Below are 17,757 nucleotides of genomic sequence, written 5' to 3' on the forward strand. Positions count from 1 at the left end.
GCCAAAAACATACTATCTTATGTAGATCTCTTAGTCCTATTAGGAAGGTCGTCTTAGGAGGAATAGTGGGACATGCAATGTGGACAAAAAATAATGTGTAGGCTTCTAACCATTTGAATAAATTTTTGTGTACTTTGCTAATAAAAAGAATTATAATATATTAACAAACTAAAGTTAGCCCTCCTCAACAAAAAAAAAAAAAAAAAAAACTAATGTTAGCCCTAAAAAAGATCATCGTTGTTTAGTTTGTTTGTGAAGGGTCCCACAAAATTAAGAACACACAGAGAAAGTAACATATTTGTCTTCTTATTTTACCACATGCAATTATCTCTCTGTCTTTTTCTCGATGACTTATAAAGAAAGATCATAAAGAAAAAACAGATAAATACCTAAATGAAATTCTCTCATCAAAAAAAAAAAAATACAGTACCTAAATGAAATCAACAAAATAAAGTCAAATTAGGTCAAGAATAACAAGAATCCAAAGAACCCAATATAATTTCACTAATTACCAAAAACAAATCAAGAAATTAATTAAGTAAATCAAACATTAATACCTAAAAAATCAAAACTTTCTTAAAATATACAATAATACTCTGTCTCTTATGATATCATCCTTCCCCATTTCTATAATCTTAATCATCAAAACTCTACCAAATTAAAATCCAAGAAAAACCCATGAAATTAAACAAAGAACAAGATCAAAAACAAGAAAAATTGTCAATCTTGACGATCAACAACATCTACACTAGTAGAACAAGATAACAATCTATGAAACAGAGAAAACAGAGCATTACATGATAATTCCTTCATTTTCTTCATCACTTTTCTTCTTTGAACTACCCTTTCTTTTACTTTTCCAAAACATTTCCTGGTTTTTTCAGGTACAGTTTCTTTCTTTGTTGAAAATGTATAACTTCTTAAATACATTTGTCGACATGAAATACTATCAACAATTCTACTACTAGTCATTTGTTCACTTTTGGTACTTCTTCCACCGTTACTAACTGATCGAACAAATTCTGCGTCAGATTCCGGCCACTTGTATAAATTCACATACGTCGCTCTCTTCACCGGAACTATTGTCTCATTCACACAATTTGATATACAAACTGATGCCATTTTTGGGTACCTGAAAGTGAGTTCTGAAAGGGATTTCTGGAGATGGGGGGTTTTAAATTGGAAATGAAAGCTTAGATTGTAAGAAAAGATATGAATTCTCTAGAGAGAGAAAAGAGAAAGAGGGGGGTTGGGTTTTTAGTGGGAATTCATGGTTGCTGGTGGTAATGTAATGGAATGATTTAACATCATTGGTAATGACTGTGAAATAAAAAAGGAAAGTTTAGTCAAGATTGACGGAAATTAGGGTTCTTATCTAGGGTCAAAAAGTGATTCAATATTAGGTTAATAGATAAGTCCTTATTGTATCCAAAAACATATTTAGTTGAGCAAGATTTCATGAATCCACCATTCAAAAAGAAAAAAAGATTTCATGAATCAAACCTAAAGTGATGGATAAATACTGGATAACCAGAAAAATCAGATAGATTTTAGAAAAAAAATATTTAATTTACTTCGTATTTCCGATGATTCTGATCTATAGAAGTGCGAATCACGACAGATCACGAGTTTCATACATGAAACTCAGATCTATGTTAGATTCATATTATGATTTAGGGTGCTTCTAAAGGCACCAAGCCAAAAGGATGTTAGCATCCATCTCTATTAGCATCAGGCTCAACTGCTCATTTCTTTGTTAGCACCGTTCAACTATGTAGGCACCAGTCAAAGCCAACTTAACCCTAACACCTCCATCCGTTTATCACAAAATCAAACAAAATCTATCTGACGGACTGAACCAGTCCGAGCCTTAAGAGGACCAAAGGGATCAGTTGATCCGGGACTTAAGAGGACCAAACGGATCAGTTGATCCGGGACTCAAGAGGACCAAACGGATCAGCTGATCCGGGACCTAGGAGGACCAAACGGATCAGCTGATCCGGGACCTAAGAGGGCAAAACGGATCTGTTGATCCGGGGCTTGAAAAACATCCCAATCCTCACTCTCTTTCTCGTGAACTCGACCATGACCAGCTCCTCTGCCACTTCTCGCAAGGTTTTCTTCATCTTTCTCTCTCTAAAACCCCTTATTCTCATCTCTCTACCTTTCTGAATCTTGCAATCTTTCTTCTACATTTACAAAGGTTTTCTTCAAGGGATGAAGATGAACATGAGAAGGAAGAGGAGAGAAAATGAGTTTATTTTGTGGATGAGATTTGGTGAAGAAGGAAGAAGAGAGTGGACCAATTCTTTTCAATTTTGTGTATTTACTAACAGGATTAGAAAGTAAATAAGAAAAAATGAAATTTTTTTTTACTTACACTATCTAGATGAGCACACATGATTTTTGTTTTCGAAAAAAAATGAATTGGTATTCTTTTTATTTTGGAAGAAGAAGATGGAAGAAGCAAATGAAGGTGAATGTCACCCACATCAAAAACTGGTGCTTATAGAGAACTCGGGTCAATGACTATTGACCCGAGTCAATAAAATTTTCGGATGCTAACAGCCTTTTGGCCCGGTGCCTTTAGAAGCACCCTATGATTTATTGTCTACAAGAAAAAAAAATAGAAAACAATAAAAGAGACTAAAAAAGTATGCCTACCCATATTTTGTGATGTCTAAAACAAATTTTCCTTAAAATAAATACGGCAGTTATAGGGATGTCAACGGGGCGGGTTTGGGACGGTTCATCCCCTTCCCAACTCCGTCCCGTTAGTAAATGGGTTTTACCATAACCGTCCCAATAATCAATCGGGGTGGATATTCAATTACCATAACCGTCCCAATTTAAAATTGTTAAACCATTACCGCCCTGTCCCGCACCGTTTAATATAAAACGGGTCGGGTCGGGTTCAAATTATTTTGTTTCACAAAAGTTATTTTAGTTTGAAGTAACATAACAATTGTTAACAAAATTTTGTAAGACTTTGAGTTTATCAATCATAAACACTACAACTACTTAAATAATATAAAACATAAAATAATTATCAAATATATTTGATAACATAAGATTAAAGTTTTAGAAAGGTGATTTCAATCTAAACATCATCGCCGAGTAAAAGTTATTTTATTGATCTCCGAGTATTCATATACATATTTCTCTGAGAAACTACGTTCTCGCCGGAAGTCAGTACTAGGGATTGATAGATCGGCTTCACTTGATTGAAAAGTAGGTTATTAAGAACTATGGAAAAAGATTATGAAACAATGGTATCCCTTATGGGAGAACTGATGGGGAAGAAAGATGATAGAAAACTGAAACTATCCGAAGAAGATACAATATCCGATGAGGAGGGAAGAAGAAGCTTGGCGTTCAAGTTAATATCAGGGAAGACAATAAACATAAACATAATGAAGGAGATTCTGTTGAAATCGTGGAAACCATTAGGAAAATTATGGTTAAAAGAATTTTATGGCACTTCGTATCTTTGTACCTTTGAACTAACTACAGATAGAGAGAAGGTGGAAGATGGAGGTCCTTGGTATATTCAAGATGAACTTTTGCTTTATGAAAAGTGTGAGAGAAACAAACTACCTGCAAAATATTCTTTCACAAAGGTAGATTTCTACATACAAATTCATGGACTACCAATCGATTATCTAACAAAAGAAGCGGTAAAGAAAATTAGTGATAGGGTAGGTGAAACTAGATTCATTCCTCAAGAAGAAGAAAAGAAATGGGGGAAGTATGCCAGAACTAGGGTGTGTTTAGATGTTACAAAACCTCTGAAACCAGAGATTGAGGTAGAATTGTCGAACTCGGCCCAATGCACGTTGAAGATCAAATATGAGAAGTTGATAAGATGTTGTCACTATTGTGGTAAGCTTGGTCATATAATGGCAGATTGTATCATCAGAGCAAAAGTAAGAGAGGCTATCTCTGATAAATGGGGAGTCAAAATTCAGGAAAAAGCACAACAACTACTAATACCAAAGTTCTCGGATGAGATGAAAGCCGAATTTAGAAGTCGACCAAAGTTAGATTACAAACCTTGGTCGAACGGAGAAGATGGTGATGGCCGGAACCCGGATAGAAGATCTAGGAAGAATCCGGGAAAAAGGTCAGAAGATGTTAATGAATCGACTAATTCAAGCAAGTTGCCTAATTTCACTCAAAATTCAAATTCCAATAAAATTGTTTCCGATTATATCATGGAGGAAGTAACGAAAGGAAAGAAGATAATAACTTACCAATCCTACATTGATGAGAATAATGTAGAACAGTTCCAAAATACTCAACTAATTGGCGAAAATGATCTAGTTATTACTAAAAAGCAGCAACCGAGAGAAGGCAATGAAAAGAGCTTAATTTCTCAAGAATTGATAGCTGGGAATGAGCAAAATAAGGAAAAAAATGCTGAACTTACCAAATCACTTACGGAATTGCTAGAGGTAGGTATCTCCATGCAAGATAATAACGTAAAGGAGCATGCGCCTATGGAAATTGAAATAGGGCGAACACAATTACTTTGCCGGCCTAATCCCGATGTCAACAAACAACCCCAAGTCGAAAAACAGATCTTACAAGGAATAGTGCAATGGGATACAACATTGGTGTCACCACATGTGCAGAAAGTAAGCAAGACCCAAGTTAATTTGACAGTACCACAAGTTCAATAGGAGATCAAGAATCAAATTCCAAATATGCCTTTAAATAAAGAGGATGAAGGATTAAATGACGAAGTGAATAAAATTTCGGGAACAAAACAATTTAATCGTATAAAGCATGCAAATGGTCGTGGCTCATGGAGGAAGATGGCGAGAGAAATTTACATCCAGCAAAAAGGGATGAACAAGTCAATTGGAACACCTACAAAACGTGGAAGAGTCGCGGGTACCATTGCTGATGAAGAAGAGCTTGTAGATGATGGAAAGAGAAGAAAAATTGTACTTGAACACAGTGATGATGTGAGGGTGAAAGCGGCCAGCCCAATAAGGCCGCTCACCAAATGATAGTACAAAGTTGGAATTGTCGGGGAGCGGGGAATGCTCCGACAATTCTGTCCTTGAATTCATTCCTCCGGGCAGTGAAACCTTCAATTATTTTTCTGTCTGAAACAAAATTATCGCAAAATTCATCAGAAATCTGGATTCGTAAATTGTTATACAAGAATTATTTTATTGTTCCGGCTATTGGATTGAGCGGAGGGTTATGGTTGTTATGGGATGACGAGGTTGATATTGAGATTGTTTCATCTTCGATGAATCACATCCATTCTAGAATAAAAGAAGTTGGAAAAAGGCAGAAGTGGAGTTTATTATCAGTTTATGGACCTCCTAGTACTAAAGATAGAGAGGGTTTCTGGAACTTCTTAAGGAACTTTGGAACACAAACAGGTGAACCTTGGTGTGTTATAGGTGATTTCAATGCTATTGCAGAAGAAGTTGAAAAATGGGGAGGGAATGGTCTAAATAGAAAAGCTGCGGAACAATTCAGAAATATGATTGATGATTGTAATCTGATTGATCTTGGATACTCTGGACCGGCTTACACTTGGGTGAATGGACGTGGAATTAATCATCATATTCGGGAAAGATTAGACAGAGTTCTTGTTAGCCCAGATTGGAGTATTAGATTTCCTGATACAATAGTTAAACACTTGCCGAGAATTAATAGTGATCATGCTCCGATTCTCATGAATACGTCAAAAGCAAAAAATTAAGGGACCCATACCCTTCCGATTTGAGGCACATTGGACTATTCATAGTGACTTCGCAGATGTTATGAAAGAGAATTGGCAACAAACTAGTGGCAGCTTCACTCATAAACTCACACAATTGGCTAGTAAACTTTCATATTGGAGTAAGAATCGAGTCGGCCAACTCTTCACACAACTAAAGGAAAACGAAACCTTACTCCTAGAGATTCAGAATCGAACACCAACGGTGGAGAATTTAAAAGAAGAAAATTGTGTATTAGCTAATTTGGAGAAACTTAGAAAATTAGAAGAGGTCTTCTGGAAACAAAGAGCTAAGAAACATTGGGTTGAAGATAATGACAGGAACACTAGATTTTTCCATTTATCCGTGTTGAATAGGAGAAAAAAAAATAATATACACGCGGTTAAATTGGCAGATCATAGCTGGTCTTCGGATCCAACAAAAATTACTAACGAGTTTTTGAATCACTTTTACAGGGCATCAAGAGCGGAGCAAATTGAAGAGTTCCCCCCGGCAATTGAATTATCTGATCGGCCGTTATTAGAAACAGAAAATATGATGATTAGCACTGTACCTTCAAAGGAAGAAATCTGGCAAGTAATCAAGAAGATGCAATCATGTAAAGCACCGGGACCCGATGGATACTCTGCTATTTTTTATAAACGGTGTTGGAGTATTATTGGCGATGAGGTGACTTCTCAAATCAAAACCATTTTTGAATCAGGCCAACTCCCAGGTAACTTGAATCATACCTTTATAACATTAATCCCCAAAGTGCAGGCACCCGAAACTCCAGTTGATTTCAGACCTATTGCTCTATGTAATGTCCTCTACCGTATCATCACCAATCGGATTCGACCGTTGCTTGGAAATTTAATATCTGAGGTTCAAAACGCTTTTGTACCAGGTCGCCAAATATGTGATAATATAATAGTTGCTCAGGAGATATTTCATTCTATCGCTAATACATCGGCTAAAGATGGATCCTTTGCGCTTAAAGTTGATATGGCAAAGGCTTATGATAGGATAGATTGGAATTTTCTCAGTGAGGTTCTCAAGCGGTATGGAATCATTGCAAACACCCACTTGCTCATCATGAACTGTGTAACTACGGCGTCTTTCTCAATATTATTAAATGGAAGACCGAAAGGTCGTTTCTACAGTAAAAGGGGACTCAGGCAAGGATGTCCACTTAGCCCATACTTATTTATTTTGTGTTCAGAAACTCTTACAAAATTGGTGGTTCAGGCAGAAAATAATGGTCTCTACAATGGGCTTAAAGTAAATCGTTATGCACCAAGTATTAGTCATCTTATGTTCGCGGATGACTTATTCTTCTTCGGAAAAGCCTCGGATTTCAATGTAGAGCAATTGAAAATTATACTGGATAAATATTCGAATTGCTCGGGTCAGTTAATAAATTACAACAAATCTTCTATCCAATTTAGTTCTAATTGTGATCCCGTTAGAAGAGGAAAAATCTTAAGCATTTTGGGAGTTAAGGAGATGAAGAAAGACGATGTTTACTTGGGCAATTATTTATTGAAGTCGAAGCACAAAATAGCATCCTATGATTTTATTGTGAACAAGATAGAGAAGAAATTATCGGGATGGAAGCGTAGCTCTTTATCTCATGCCGGCCGAACTGTACTACTCAAAAGTGAGCTCGCATCCATACCTATATACTTCCTATCAACAAATATAGTGCCTAAAGGACTTATTACAAAAATTGAGCAATGTCAACGAAACTTTTGGTGGGAACACAATACGGAGAAATCCAAGATGCATTACATAAATTGGAAGAAGATGCAAGCAAGTCAAAAAGAAGGGGGACTAGGCATTAGAGATATGGGAATGGTCAATCAATCAATGGTAGGAAAACTGACTTGGCGCTTCATACAAGAACCAAGAGCACTATGGGTTCGACTATTGAAGGCCAAATACCTAAAAACCGGAAGCTTTTGGACCCATAAAGCAAAACAGTCCAGTTCCTCTACTTGGAAAAGCATACTAGAAATGAGAAAATTCTTAGAAGATGGAACCTGCTATTTGGTTGGTGATGGCTCAGTAGCTCGAATTTGGGAGGATCCGTGGGTGCCAAACCTAAGAGGTTTTAAGCCAAGTAAAAAACTGCAGAATCAAGAAGTTCCGAATCTCTTTTATGTTCGTGATCTTATAGACCAACAAGGAGAATGGAAGAGGAGTATCATTGATGATACTTTTGATGAGATCTCGGCCAGAGCAATATTACAGATACCTTTAAACAAATCAGGAATGAGCGACAAATTGATATGAGTACATACGGCGAAAGGGGAGTTTACTTCAAAATCCCTCTATACCACTATTAATAAAGAGAAACCATCTTCATCAGTTAGAATGGAACTACCATCTGGATTGTCTTGGAATGTGATATGGAAGAAGATAAACTTAGTACCAAGAGTTAAAATGTTTTTATGGAGGCTCTTACATGATGCATTACCAACTAAGATGAGATCGCTAAAATTCAATCCACAGGCCTCGAAAACATGTGCAATGTGCAAAGAAGAAGATGAGGATTTGGACCATTTATTTCGAAAGTGTAGAGTTGCTAGAGAAACTTGGCTGGCCTATCCGCTAAATCTGCGAGTCGACGGTGATGAAAGCTTTCCAGAGTTACTATGTCGATGGATAATAGGTAAAGAAGAAGAGGAGATTATTGCACTTCGAATTTATATAGCCTGGTGCTTATGGAAAGCTCGTAATAAATGTGTGTTCGAAGGCACATTCCCAAATAGCTATAAAATTATTCAAGAGGCTCTGACTTTATTAACAGACTTCGCATGCTCAAATTCAAATCTAGATGCCCCCAATGAAGAGAGCTCTCATCATCCAATACAAAATTGGATCCCGCCAGATCAAGGCAAACTTAAAATCAACTTTGACGCTGCTTTCAAGGCTGGAAGAGCAGCTCTGGCTGCGGTTTGTAGGAATGATGGTGGTGAATTCGTAATGGCAACCACCGCAAAAGTATTGACATACTCGGCGTTGGAAGCGGAAACAAAGGCAGCAAAGTTGGCACTTTCTATGGCGTTGAGTATTCCTGAATATGATTGCATTATTGAAGGTGATGCGTTAACAGTTATTAATGCATGCTCGAGGGACCCAATCGAGGCACCATGGAAGATCAGACCTATCATTATGGAGATTAAAAGTGAAGTCTTGAAACTTCAAAATTGTTCATTTTCTTTTGGTCCTCGAAAGGCAAATCATGTTGCACATCAATTAGCACAACATGCTTTCAATTTAAACTTAAATCAAACTATGGAGATCCTACAAAATCCTAGTTGTATTGTAAGTCAGTTGGCGACAGATGTAGCCAACAATAATTTAAGCTCGAGTAGCTAATAAATTGAGACATTTGCCCCCTTTTATCAAAAAAAAGATTAAAGTTTTAGAAACATAACCTTAGATAAAATATAAATTTAAAATATAACATACTAATCAGTTCGGGGCGGAGTTTACTATCTAATACCAAACCCGCTCCGAACCCGATTAATTTTTTTTAACTTCATACTAAACTCGAACCGTTTAATTAACAGGACGGTAAAACCCGTTCCGAGCGAGTTTGGGAAAAAATCGGTCGGTACGGACAAATTGCCACCCCTAGACAGTTAGAATGGGAATGATAATGGGAAGTTGGGTCAAAATTAAGTCAACTATAAGGAGGATTCCTTGGATCCAGATGTCACACGTGGTTGTCACTAGTTTTTTTTGTTACAGTGGTTGTCACTAGTTGAAACTTGAAAGTCCCATGTTTCAGTGGGTATGGAAAACAAATTAAATGTGTTCCTCTTCAAAGTTAATATTGTTAAATAAGTAGTGCTATTATTTTTATGTAATGGTTGACTTAAATAATAGCATGCCAAATTTATTCTTTTAGGACGACCCGTTAAAGGCATGTGTTATTATTTTTTATGTCTATTTTCTGTGGAATCATGTCGTCCACATATCTTTGCTAGAAATAGAGCCGGTCAATCATCCCAACAATTTAAAAGTGGTGTGGGCGGAAAAATACATTATTTGGATCTAAGTGATTGGTTATATAGTAGTGTAGTTTGTTATTTTTATGATCTTTAAAGTGTTTATATCTCTTTACAACGATAATTTACAGTAGTTATAAGCAAATCTATCCTTAGGATGCATCCAAGCTAATTAATGTATGATTTCTATTATACATTTAGGGGTAAACGGACAAAAATCCAAGATTTAGCCTTTGACCACTTGTTTGTGGCAGTCATTGATCTTCTTCTTATTTGTCTGTTTATTAAAAATAATTCGTGCACGGAGGATGCAAACAGTCTACTTGAGCATGCTACATACTTCGCGCTTGCAGCAAATAAACCAAAACATGTGGAGAGGTATCCGCGACAAGTTTTGACTTTTGAGGGTCTTGCCGACCAAAATTTTGAAAACCTTGAAGAAACCTAATAAAAGCCGCAAGGACTGTTGAAGCAGCCCAAATAAAAGTGCAACACAACAAAGAGATGTTGATTACATTTCCACATTATTATGAAATACCCCAAATCAAGAAGAAGTTGGTCTGTGGTTGGATAATAGGTTATACAACTGAAGAGATACATTATGGAACTGATAAAGTAGCAGGAACCTTAACAAGTGAAGGGTGGACACGAGATGCAAAGGGATATATCAGATGAATCCAGAAAGGATCAGAGGATGCTGAATATCTTCAGGCCATATGAGTTGATTCTCTTCCACCCAATTTGGTCCCATGAGCAGGGTCAATCTCAAAGTGTAGCGAATGCTTCATTCAGAGGGCCAGTTGTAACGTAATCTTGACCCCTTGCTTTTGCAGGTCGTTGTAAGTGGAGTTAGGTAGTGAGCTTGATAGTATTTGCTCGACTGCTTCCTCTGAATGTTGAGCTTGGTACTACTGCCCAAAAAATACAATTTCTTTTTTGTTGTTGTTCTCTCCTTCACCATCGCCCTTGACCACCAACTTTGACCAAGTGACCACCACCACCGTCATATAATCTGTCTACTTTCTACCAGCAGGAGAGGGAACCTGTAAGAAAAGAGAAATTGTATTAATTGTATTGATTCTCATAGCTATTACATAAGATCTTTATAAGGAGTAGTACAAGAGAAAAGTTTAAGCATTTGAACAATGTGGGACTAACTATATATTCTAATATTCCCCCTCAAACGAATGACTTTTGCTAGTGAAAAATTCATGAGTTTGCAAACAAATTGTAGATTTTGGACTTCGTATTATGCTATCTTGCTATCTTGTTTGTTGTTGTTATTGGCTCCATTGCCAGGTTGGCTCCATTGCCAGGTATTTTCTCTATTTAAAGAGAATTGTGGTCTCTATTTAAAGAGAAAGCGGACAATTATAACCCATTGTCCGGTTGTGGGCGGAGATATACTCCTTGCTATCTTGTTTGTTGTTGTTCTTTTTCTTTTCTCCATTGGAAGTCCATTTGAAGAAAAGTTGGCACCATTGCCCGGTTTTGTCATTTTATCATTTTGTCGATTTGTTGTATTCTCTATTTAAAGAGAAATTTGACAATATAAACCATTGTCAAGTTTTTGTTGGAGTTCTTCCTCCATTGATGTTGTTTGGAGTTCTTCCTCCATTGGTGTTGTTTGGAGTTCTTCCTCCATTGCTTTTTTTTTCTCAATAGCCCTCACACATGATTATTACTCCATCATCAATAAAATAAAGTGCAAACCCTTGATCTTATGATTTTATACTTTTTCAAACACTAGCAATCACCGTTCTCGATCTTTCCCACTTGAATTCCTCTTTATACTCTTTCCACTTATCCCCTCTTCATTTGATCTTATAGAAAATATAATGGAACCAAGTAGCATATTAAAGGAACAAACATTTGAGAGTTCTCATCTTGAATATAAGAAGTATGAGCAAATCAAGTAAGAGAATTAACTCTTTTGCCATAAAGGAACCCACAAACATGTTTTCAAACATCAAAAGAAAACCATCTTTGAGAATAAGCATGATTTCTTTAATACATTCTATCAAACACTTCATGTGCATCATATTGGAAATCAAGATAATATAACTATTCTAACAATAAATCCATGAATTCTTTTCCCCCTCTCTAATAGCTTTCCAATTTCTCTCAAAATATAACTTCATAGACCATGGATACACATAGAGTTGATGTTGTGGAGGACTTGACATTTGAAATGCTTGAGATCATTGAAGAGTATATCATGTGATTTCTTCAACAAATCACTCTTGTTTGGATCTTTCATCTTCTTGTTAATCTTCATCATCTTCAAATACTATTGAGAAAAGTATTGAAGAATGATTAGATCTCAACAATAGAAAAGAACTACTCTTATTGGAAAGGAAAAAAAAAACACTAAACTTGAACTAAAAATCGATAAAAGCCCGGCGGACGGTAGCCATTAATGGGACTACCGCCGCCGGCAAGCGGAAGACTCTATTGACTAACCCAAGAAAGAAACCTAGAAGCTCTGATACCATGTAAGAAAAGAGAAATTATATTAATTGCATTGATTCTCATAGCTATTACATAAGATCTTTATAAGGAGTAGTACAAGAGAAAAGTTTAAGCATTTGAACAATGTGGGACTAACTATATATTCTAATAGAACCCATCTGCCCGTCGGCAAGAAGTAGAGAGAAATTGGAGAAGGAGAGAGACGATCAGGAGAGAGGAACAGATATGGTGGTGGTCATACCGGTATAATCTAAAAAAGAATGACATCCCTTTCGAATTACCATCCCCGATGATTCATTTATTACAAAAAAAAAATTATTTAAATTTGTCAAAAACATCAATTATGTTCTATGGGCTAGATTTTTGAGTTACCTTTTCCTGTCGAAATACTAGAGTTTCGGATTGTTGGTAAGACTTACCGCATTCTTGGGTTCATGACTTAGAAAATGTGTTACTTGATAATGATGAAAGGGGCATCGTCGTCGGATAATGTGTGATATGCTTGACTAATTTAGAGTGGTTCTAATTTATGCAAGACATGTGATTCTTATTTAGACGAGTCAGTTTCAGACATAAGTTGATACTTATAGATCTACAAATCAGTCAAATGATTAGGATGCCATACAGAAACACATGACATAATACGTCGAAATGGGAATTTTGATGAAATACCCTTCATCATCAAAATGGGAATATTTACTGCATATAAAATTGGTATTACAAAAAACTGAAACTTTAGCAAAGTTATATAGGCATAGAAGCTCACTAATTATTTAGGGTTAAAGTTCTCTAAGTAGGAAAAAGAGCAGCCAAGTTTCCCGTCTTCTTCTTCTTCAGAATCTTCTTCTTCTTCTTCTTCAGAATCGTCTTCGTCGAAATCGTCTGAACCCCCTAATATTGTAATTCCAGCATCTACGCATCTCTTATATAGATCATCATCATCTGTAAGGAGATATATTTGTAAAAGGTTCAGAGATTCAAGGTGAGGACAACCATCAAGAATGGCCCTCAGACCATGCTTTGATAATCCATAGAAGAAAAGACAAAGGTGTCGTAGATGAGGCATATTCTTTGCAATGGCTAGCGCATACTCATCACTCGACTCATCGCCTGCTGGGTAATCTATACGGAAAGACTTCAACCGAGGACATTCTTCACCAAAAGCTGCAATAACTTCTGTTCCAAATGGAAAGCGGCGCAGTTCAACTTCCTCCAGATCGGGAAGTCTGTAAGCCATATTAATCAACCGATCGTCTGAAACTCCGTCGCAGTAAGCCATCCGTAGACGCTTCATGTCCATGCTCCTAAAATACACAATGAAGATTCATGTCCAACAAGATGTTGTAAGACAATATCAGTAACAATAACAATGTATACACTACAAAAGGGACTTTTCATGCTGCGTTGCTACATAAAATGGAAAAGGGTATGGTGTCGTATCTGTTAGGACATGAGTAGCAGGCTGGAAATGCCTAAAACATGAACAGGGTATTCACAAATTTCTAAATCCCAACACAATCGCACAAGTAAATACGAGACGTGTCCAACACGTTGATCAGCATAGACGAGTATATTAAAAGAAGTGTATCCATGTTACATACAATAGAAAAACGACCCTATTCTAAACGGTCTACAATACTAGTTGTAAGCTAAGTAAGAAAATTTACTATTTGTGAATGGGTACATAAATTGCAAATAAAAGATGAAAATCATAAACAAAAAAAAAAAAAAGCAAGATATCGAGACACTAACCAAGTCGTTACATAGTCTAAGAGCTCATCAGTTGCACAATCTTCAATAAAGAAATCTTCCAATAGCCCACGACTCCTATGCACGGCTTCTACCCCAATTTCCCGCATTCTATATGTATTCCATTCCCTAGGCAAATGTATCGAACACCATAGATGAGGCTCGTGGCTAAGCCTTTCCCATTCAGAACATACCCATTGTGCTCTCTCTAGGGTATCAACTACCCCTAGTTTTTGAAATATCATTGTCGTAATTTCTGGTGGTAATTGTAGCCAGTCCCTCGTCTCTCCCGAAGAACCTAGCGGGATTAACAAGTTTTCACAACAAATAATATAAATCATCAAACCAAAGTGTGATAAGAGTAAACAAGTAATTATCTTCAGATTGATTATAACTTAGAATTAGAAAGCGATTCAAAAAGCTGAACAAATTCCTAACAGTAAAGAAAAAAAAAAATTCTAGGGCTTGAAATAGACTTAAGACTTTGTTCTAAATACATAAAATGAAAGGCAATGAGATGATGCCAAGGTTTTACCAACCAGATGCCGTGTTTTTGGAGCAGTTTTTGCTACATTTGGCTGCCATTTCTAGCTGTTGTTTCTTGACTGCTCGATCGACGTCGTCTAGGGTTTATCAGAGAATCACGCTGTAGAGAATTTCAGGCGGACCGGCGGTCATGGAGGTGTGTGAGAAGTAGAAATGAAGCCGTTAGTAAGAGGGAAAATGCTTCCCTTGCCATCTTTTTGACCATCACGTTCACCGTATTGGTGAGTTGGAAGGCAATTTTGGTAAGGGAAGCATTTTGAAGGAACAAAGATGAGGTGGCACCAATAATTTAACTTTTCTTTTCAATTTAACCGCTTTATCTAAAAGAAATGTAAATTATATTCTTCTCGTGTTAGTGCCACATTTATCTTTTCTTTTTGATGAGAAATAAAGCAAAACAGGAAAAAAAAAACTAACTAATTACGCTACATTCGTGAGAAAAGACAGCGCTGCATTCCAAATCCTCATTTGTCGATTGATTCTACTCCATTTTGTCAGTTTGTCAGCTTTCACATTACATTCTCTGGGAGTGTAAGTGAAGATTATTTCGGTGAAGTGTTTACGGAGCTCCATTGTCGATGAAATGATCCGTTTCGATTGCCACAGCAGTCCATCACTCTGGTTGTTTGCAAAGTTTATAATATTTAGGTTATCACTTTCGATATGGATGAATTTAATTTGAAGTTGTATTGCCCGCCATGTTATGCTGAAGTGTAAGGCTAGACTCTCACATTCCTCTGCGTGTTGTCCGCGAACTGTATCTGCGGCTGCTATAACAAAGTTAGCATGCTCATCATGTATAATACAACCTATTCCTGTTGGTTCCGTGAGTTTCCTGAAAGAAGAATCATATATATTAATCTTGAGAAATGGTGTCGATGGAGGTCTCCATTGGTGTTGCTTTGGTTGTTTCCTACACTTATTAGTTAGTAAAGATTCTATATTTAATGGTGAGGTGGAAGAGTGTTTAATCCTTTCAATGATCTGAACCGAAGTTTGCTTAGTAAAGATTCTATATTTAATGGTGAGGTGGAAGAATGTTTAATCCTTTCAGTGCCACATTTATCTAACATTTTCTTTTCAACAAAGAAATTAATTAAACGTTTTCATGGAAGCATCTTGAGGGCTCACTTCAAGAGTCCTCATCCCACTTCATCTCTCTCAGTGAAGTTATAGTTCTGAAGTTGAAGAGTACTTGAATAATTTAAAATTAACATACATCTATTATATTAAAAAGGATTAATCGGTTATCCAGGGGATAAATCTGACCGTCCATTTTATTTTAGAAATTTAATTGGGAACACATCCAACGGATAATATAAAATCTTTTTATGTAAATACACTAAAAAAAAGAAGGTATCTATGTAAATCCGTCAAAATTGGTTAGAATAACGAGTCCATGGGTATATAGACCAAAATAATGTTCAAAAAAGGTATATGATCCAATCTTCCCAAAATATGAATATTTAGTCCTTTTACATTATGGACATAAATAACACATACTTTATTACATAATACCGTCCATGTCCCTCCTCACAAAATCGCGGGTATATTAGATTTTCCGGCTGAATTCGGAAAGTTTCTAAAGTGGAAAGGACGTGATTTGAGGGTTTAAAGCTGGCAACGGTATCAAATTGAAATTGAATTTTCTCTCTCTTCAAAACCGTTTTGGAAATAAAAAATTATCCCGAATCGATTGAATACGAACCCTAAAAAAATCGTAACTACTGAAAAGGTAGCATCCTTTCTTCTTCTCAACTTTTCCTTTTCATTTTTATCAGGTGAAAAGATAAGATTGTTCATTAACACCATTTCGTTTTCAAATCTGTTTAAAAACGAATCGTCGTTATATTCAGGTGAAAGCTTTATAAATCTGTTGTTGCATTTTGATTTTATGATAAAGTATGAGTTATATTTTACAAATACTAATCATTTAATAAGAATAATTTGATGTCCATTAAAAGAAAATCTGTTGTTGAAGAAGATGTTGGAAAGAAGAAGACCCAAAGAAACATCAATATCTGAGGTAATGTGTTTGAAATTTGTAGTAATTTATTGTTAATGTATGTAAATACTGTCTAAAGTATGTATCATTTACGTATCAGTGTTCAAAATTTAATATACATTTTCATTTCTTCTAAGTAGCCATTAATTTACATATATCATACTCTTTTTTATTTTTTAAGTAAATCAATAATGTATCATAAAGTATGTATACTTTACATACTATATGGTTGCATGTACAGTTCTGATCTATAATTTATAGTACAGGTTGTTGGGAGTTCTAAAAATTATAAATTGAAGATGTTATTGGGAGTCCACGAGCATGTCGAATCTGGTTGTCAAAGGACTCTAATAGTTGAGAAGATATAGCTGTGTACCTGTTTAAACAACAATACTATATGATTATTTTATCATTAAAAAAACTTAAAAGGTGAAAAATGAAAATTCTGTTTCCCTCTTTTTCACCTTTTATCTGCCAAACACAAAAACTTACATACATTAATAATGAAAAAGTATCATAAATAACAGGTACAGATTATTTTAAAGGACTCCTAAATTCGGTTTAAAGGACTCTTAAATTCAGTTTGTTCCTTAGATGCCAAACACAAAAGGTCATCTGTGATATCAAATTTACATACATTAATAATGAAACATTTAATAAAAAAACAAATGAGATGTATCATAAATAACAGGTACAGATCAATAAATTATGTATAATGTATGAAAAAACACAATTGTTTATTAGGTTATGAGAAGTTTTATATGCTTGTCATGACCACTGTTCTGGTAAAAAAAGGGCGTGTAATGTTGGATAAATTTTTCATACTTTACGCACCTTTGTTCAATAATAATATCATCTTACGTGAAATATATGCAAATTGTATAAGAAAGTATGGTAATTTATCGTGAAGTAACTGTAATTTTTATTCTGTTACAAGAATCAGAAAGGATAAACATCAAGATATTATTAGCAAATTGTATCAGAAAGTATAGAAAGTTATCGTAAAGTACCTGTACTTTATATTCTGTTATAAGAATAAGTGTGGATAATCACAAAGATCAAGAATTGTACGGACAGATGATTCTGATCTGCAAAAAAAAAAGGATTTAACGTAGATATGAAGAAATACACAATGAACATTGGAAGGAGAAATAACATACTAAAATTGAAGAAATCATTAAATAAGAAATAAACATCAAAGATCTTAAAGAGTTATGAAAGTTTTATAGAGAGAAATTATAAA

At 35.6% G+C, this 17,757-nt stretch overlaps 2 protein-coding genes across 4 annotated transcripts; both read right to left on the reverse strand.

The window, feature by feature from the left end:
• Positions 1–480: 480 nt before the first annotated feature.
• LOC147568357 (uncharacterized) lies at positions 481–1,516 on the reverse strand. Its single transcript, XM_086670874.1, has one exon. It carries the CDS (start codon positions 1,120–1,122, stop codon positions 721–723), a length of 402 nt encoding a protein of 133 aa, XP_086527000.1. The 5' UTR covers positions 1,123–1,516; the 3' UTR covers positions 481–720.
• An 8,916-nt stretch (positions 1,517–10,432) lies between these two features.
• On the reverse strand, positions 10,433–15,640 carry LOC147568358 (putative F-box/LRR-repeat protein 9). Of its 3 annotated transcripts, XR_015231024.1 has the most exons (6): positions 14,503–14,676; positions 13,967–14,261; positions 12,981–13,518; positions 12,369–12,464; positions 10,669–10,785; positions 10,433–10,554 (listed from the first exon to the last, which is right to left on the reverse strand). XR_015231024.1 is itself a non-coding variant. In XM_086654819.1 (5 exons), exons 3-5 carry the CDS (start codon positions 14,546–14,548, stop codon positions 12,984–12,986), a joined length of 876 nt encoding a protein of 291 aa, XP_086510945.1. In that variant the 5' UTR covers positions 14,549–14,609; positions 14,700–14,829; positions 14,927–15,640; the 3' UTR covers positions 12,873–12,983. The 3 variants fall into 3 exon arrangements, 2 of the variants coding, with proteins under 2 accessions (XP_086510945.1, XP_086510946.1); XM_086654819.1 differs by lacking the exons at positions 10,433–10,554; positions 10,669–10,785; positions 12,369–12,464 and adding exons at positions 14,700–14,829; positions 14,927–15,640 and having other exon boundaries at positions 12,873–13,518; positions 14,503–14,609; XM_086654820.1 differs by lacking the exons at positions 10,433–10,554; positions 10,669–10,785; positions 12,369–12,464 and adding an exon at positions 14,700–14,739 and having other exon boundaries at positions 12,873–13,518; positions 14,499–14,609.
• Between the last annotated feature and the right edge of the window lie 2,117 nt (positions 15,641–17,757).

This window comes from Eschscholzia californica, unplaced genomic scaffold (genome assembly GCF_041429995.1).
Source record: "Eschscholzia californica isolate CP2 unplaced genomic scaffold, dmEscCali1.0.p SCAF_1, whole genome shotgun sequence".
NCBI classification, from domain to species: domain Eukaryota; kingdom Viridiplantae; phylum Streptophyta; class Magnoliopsida; order Ranunculales; family Papaveraceae; genus Eschscholzia; species Eschscholzia californica.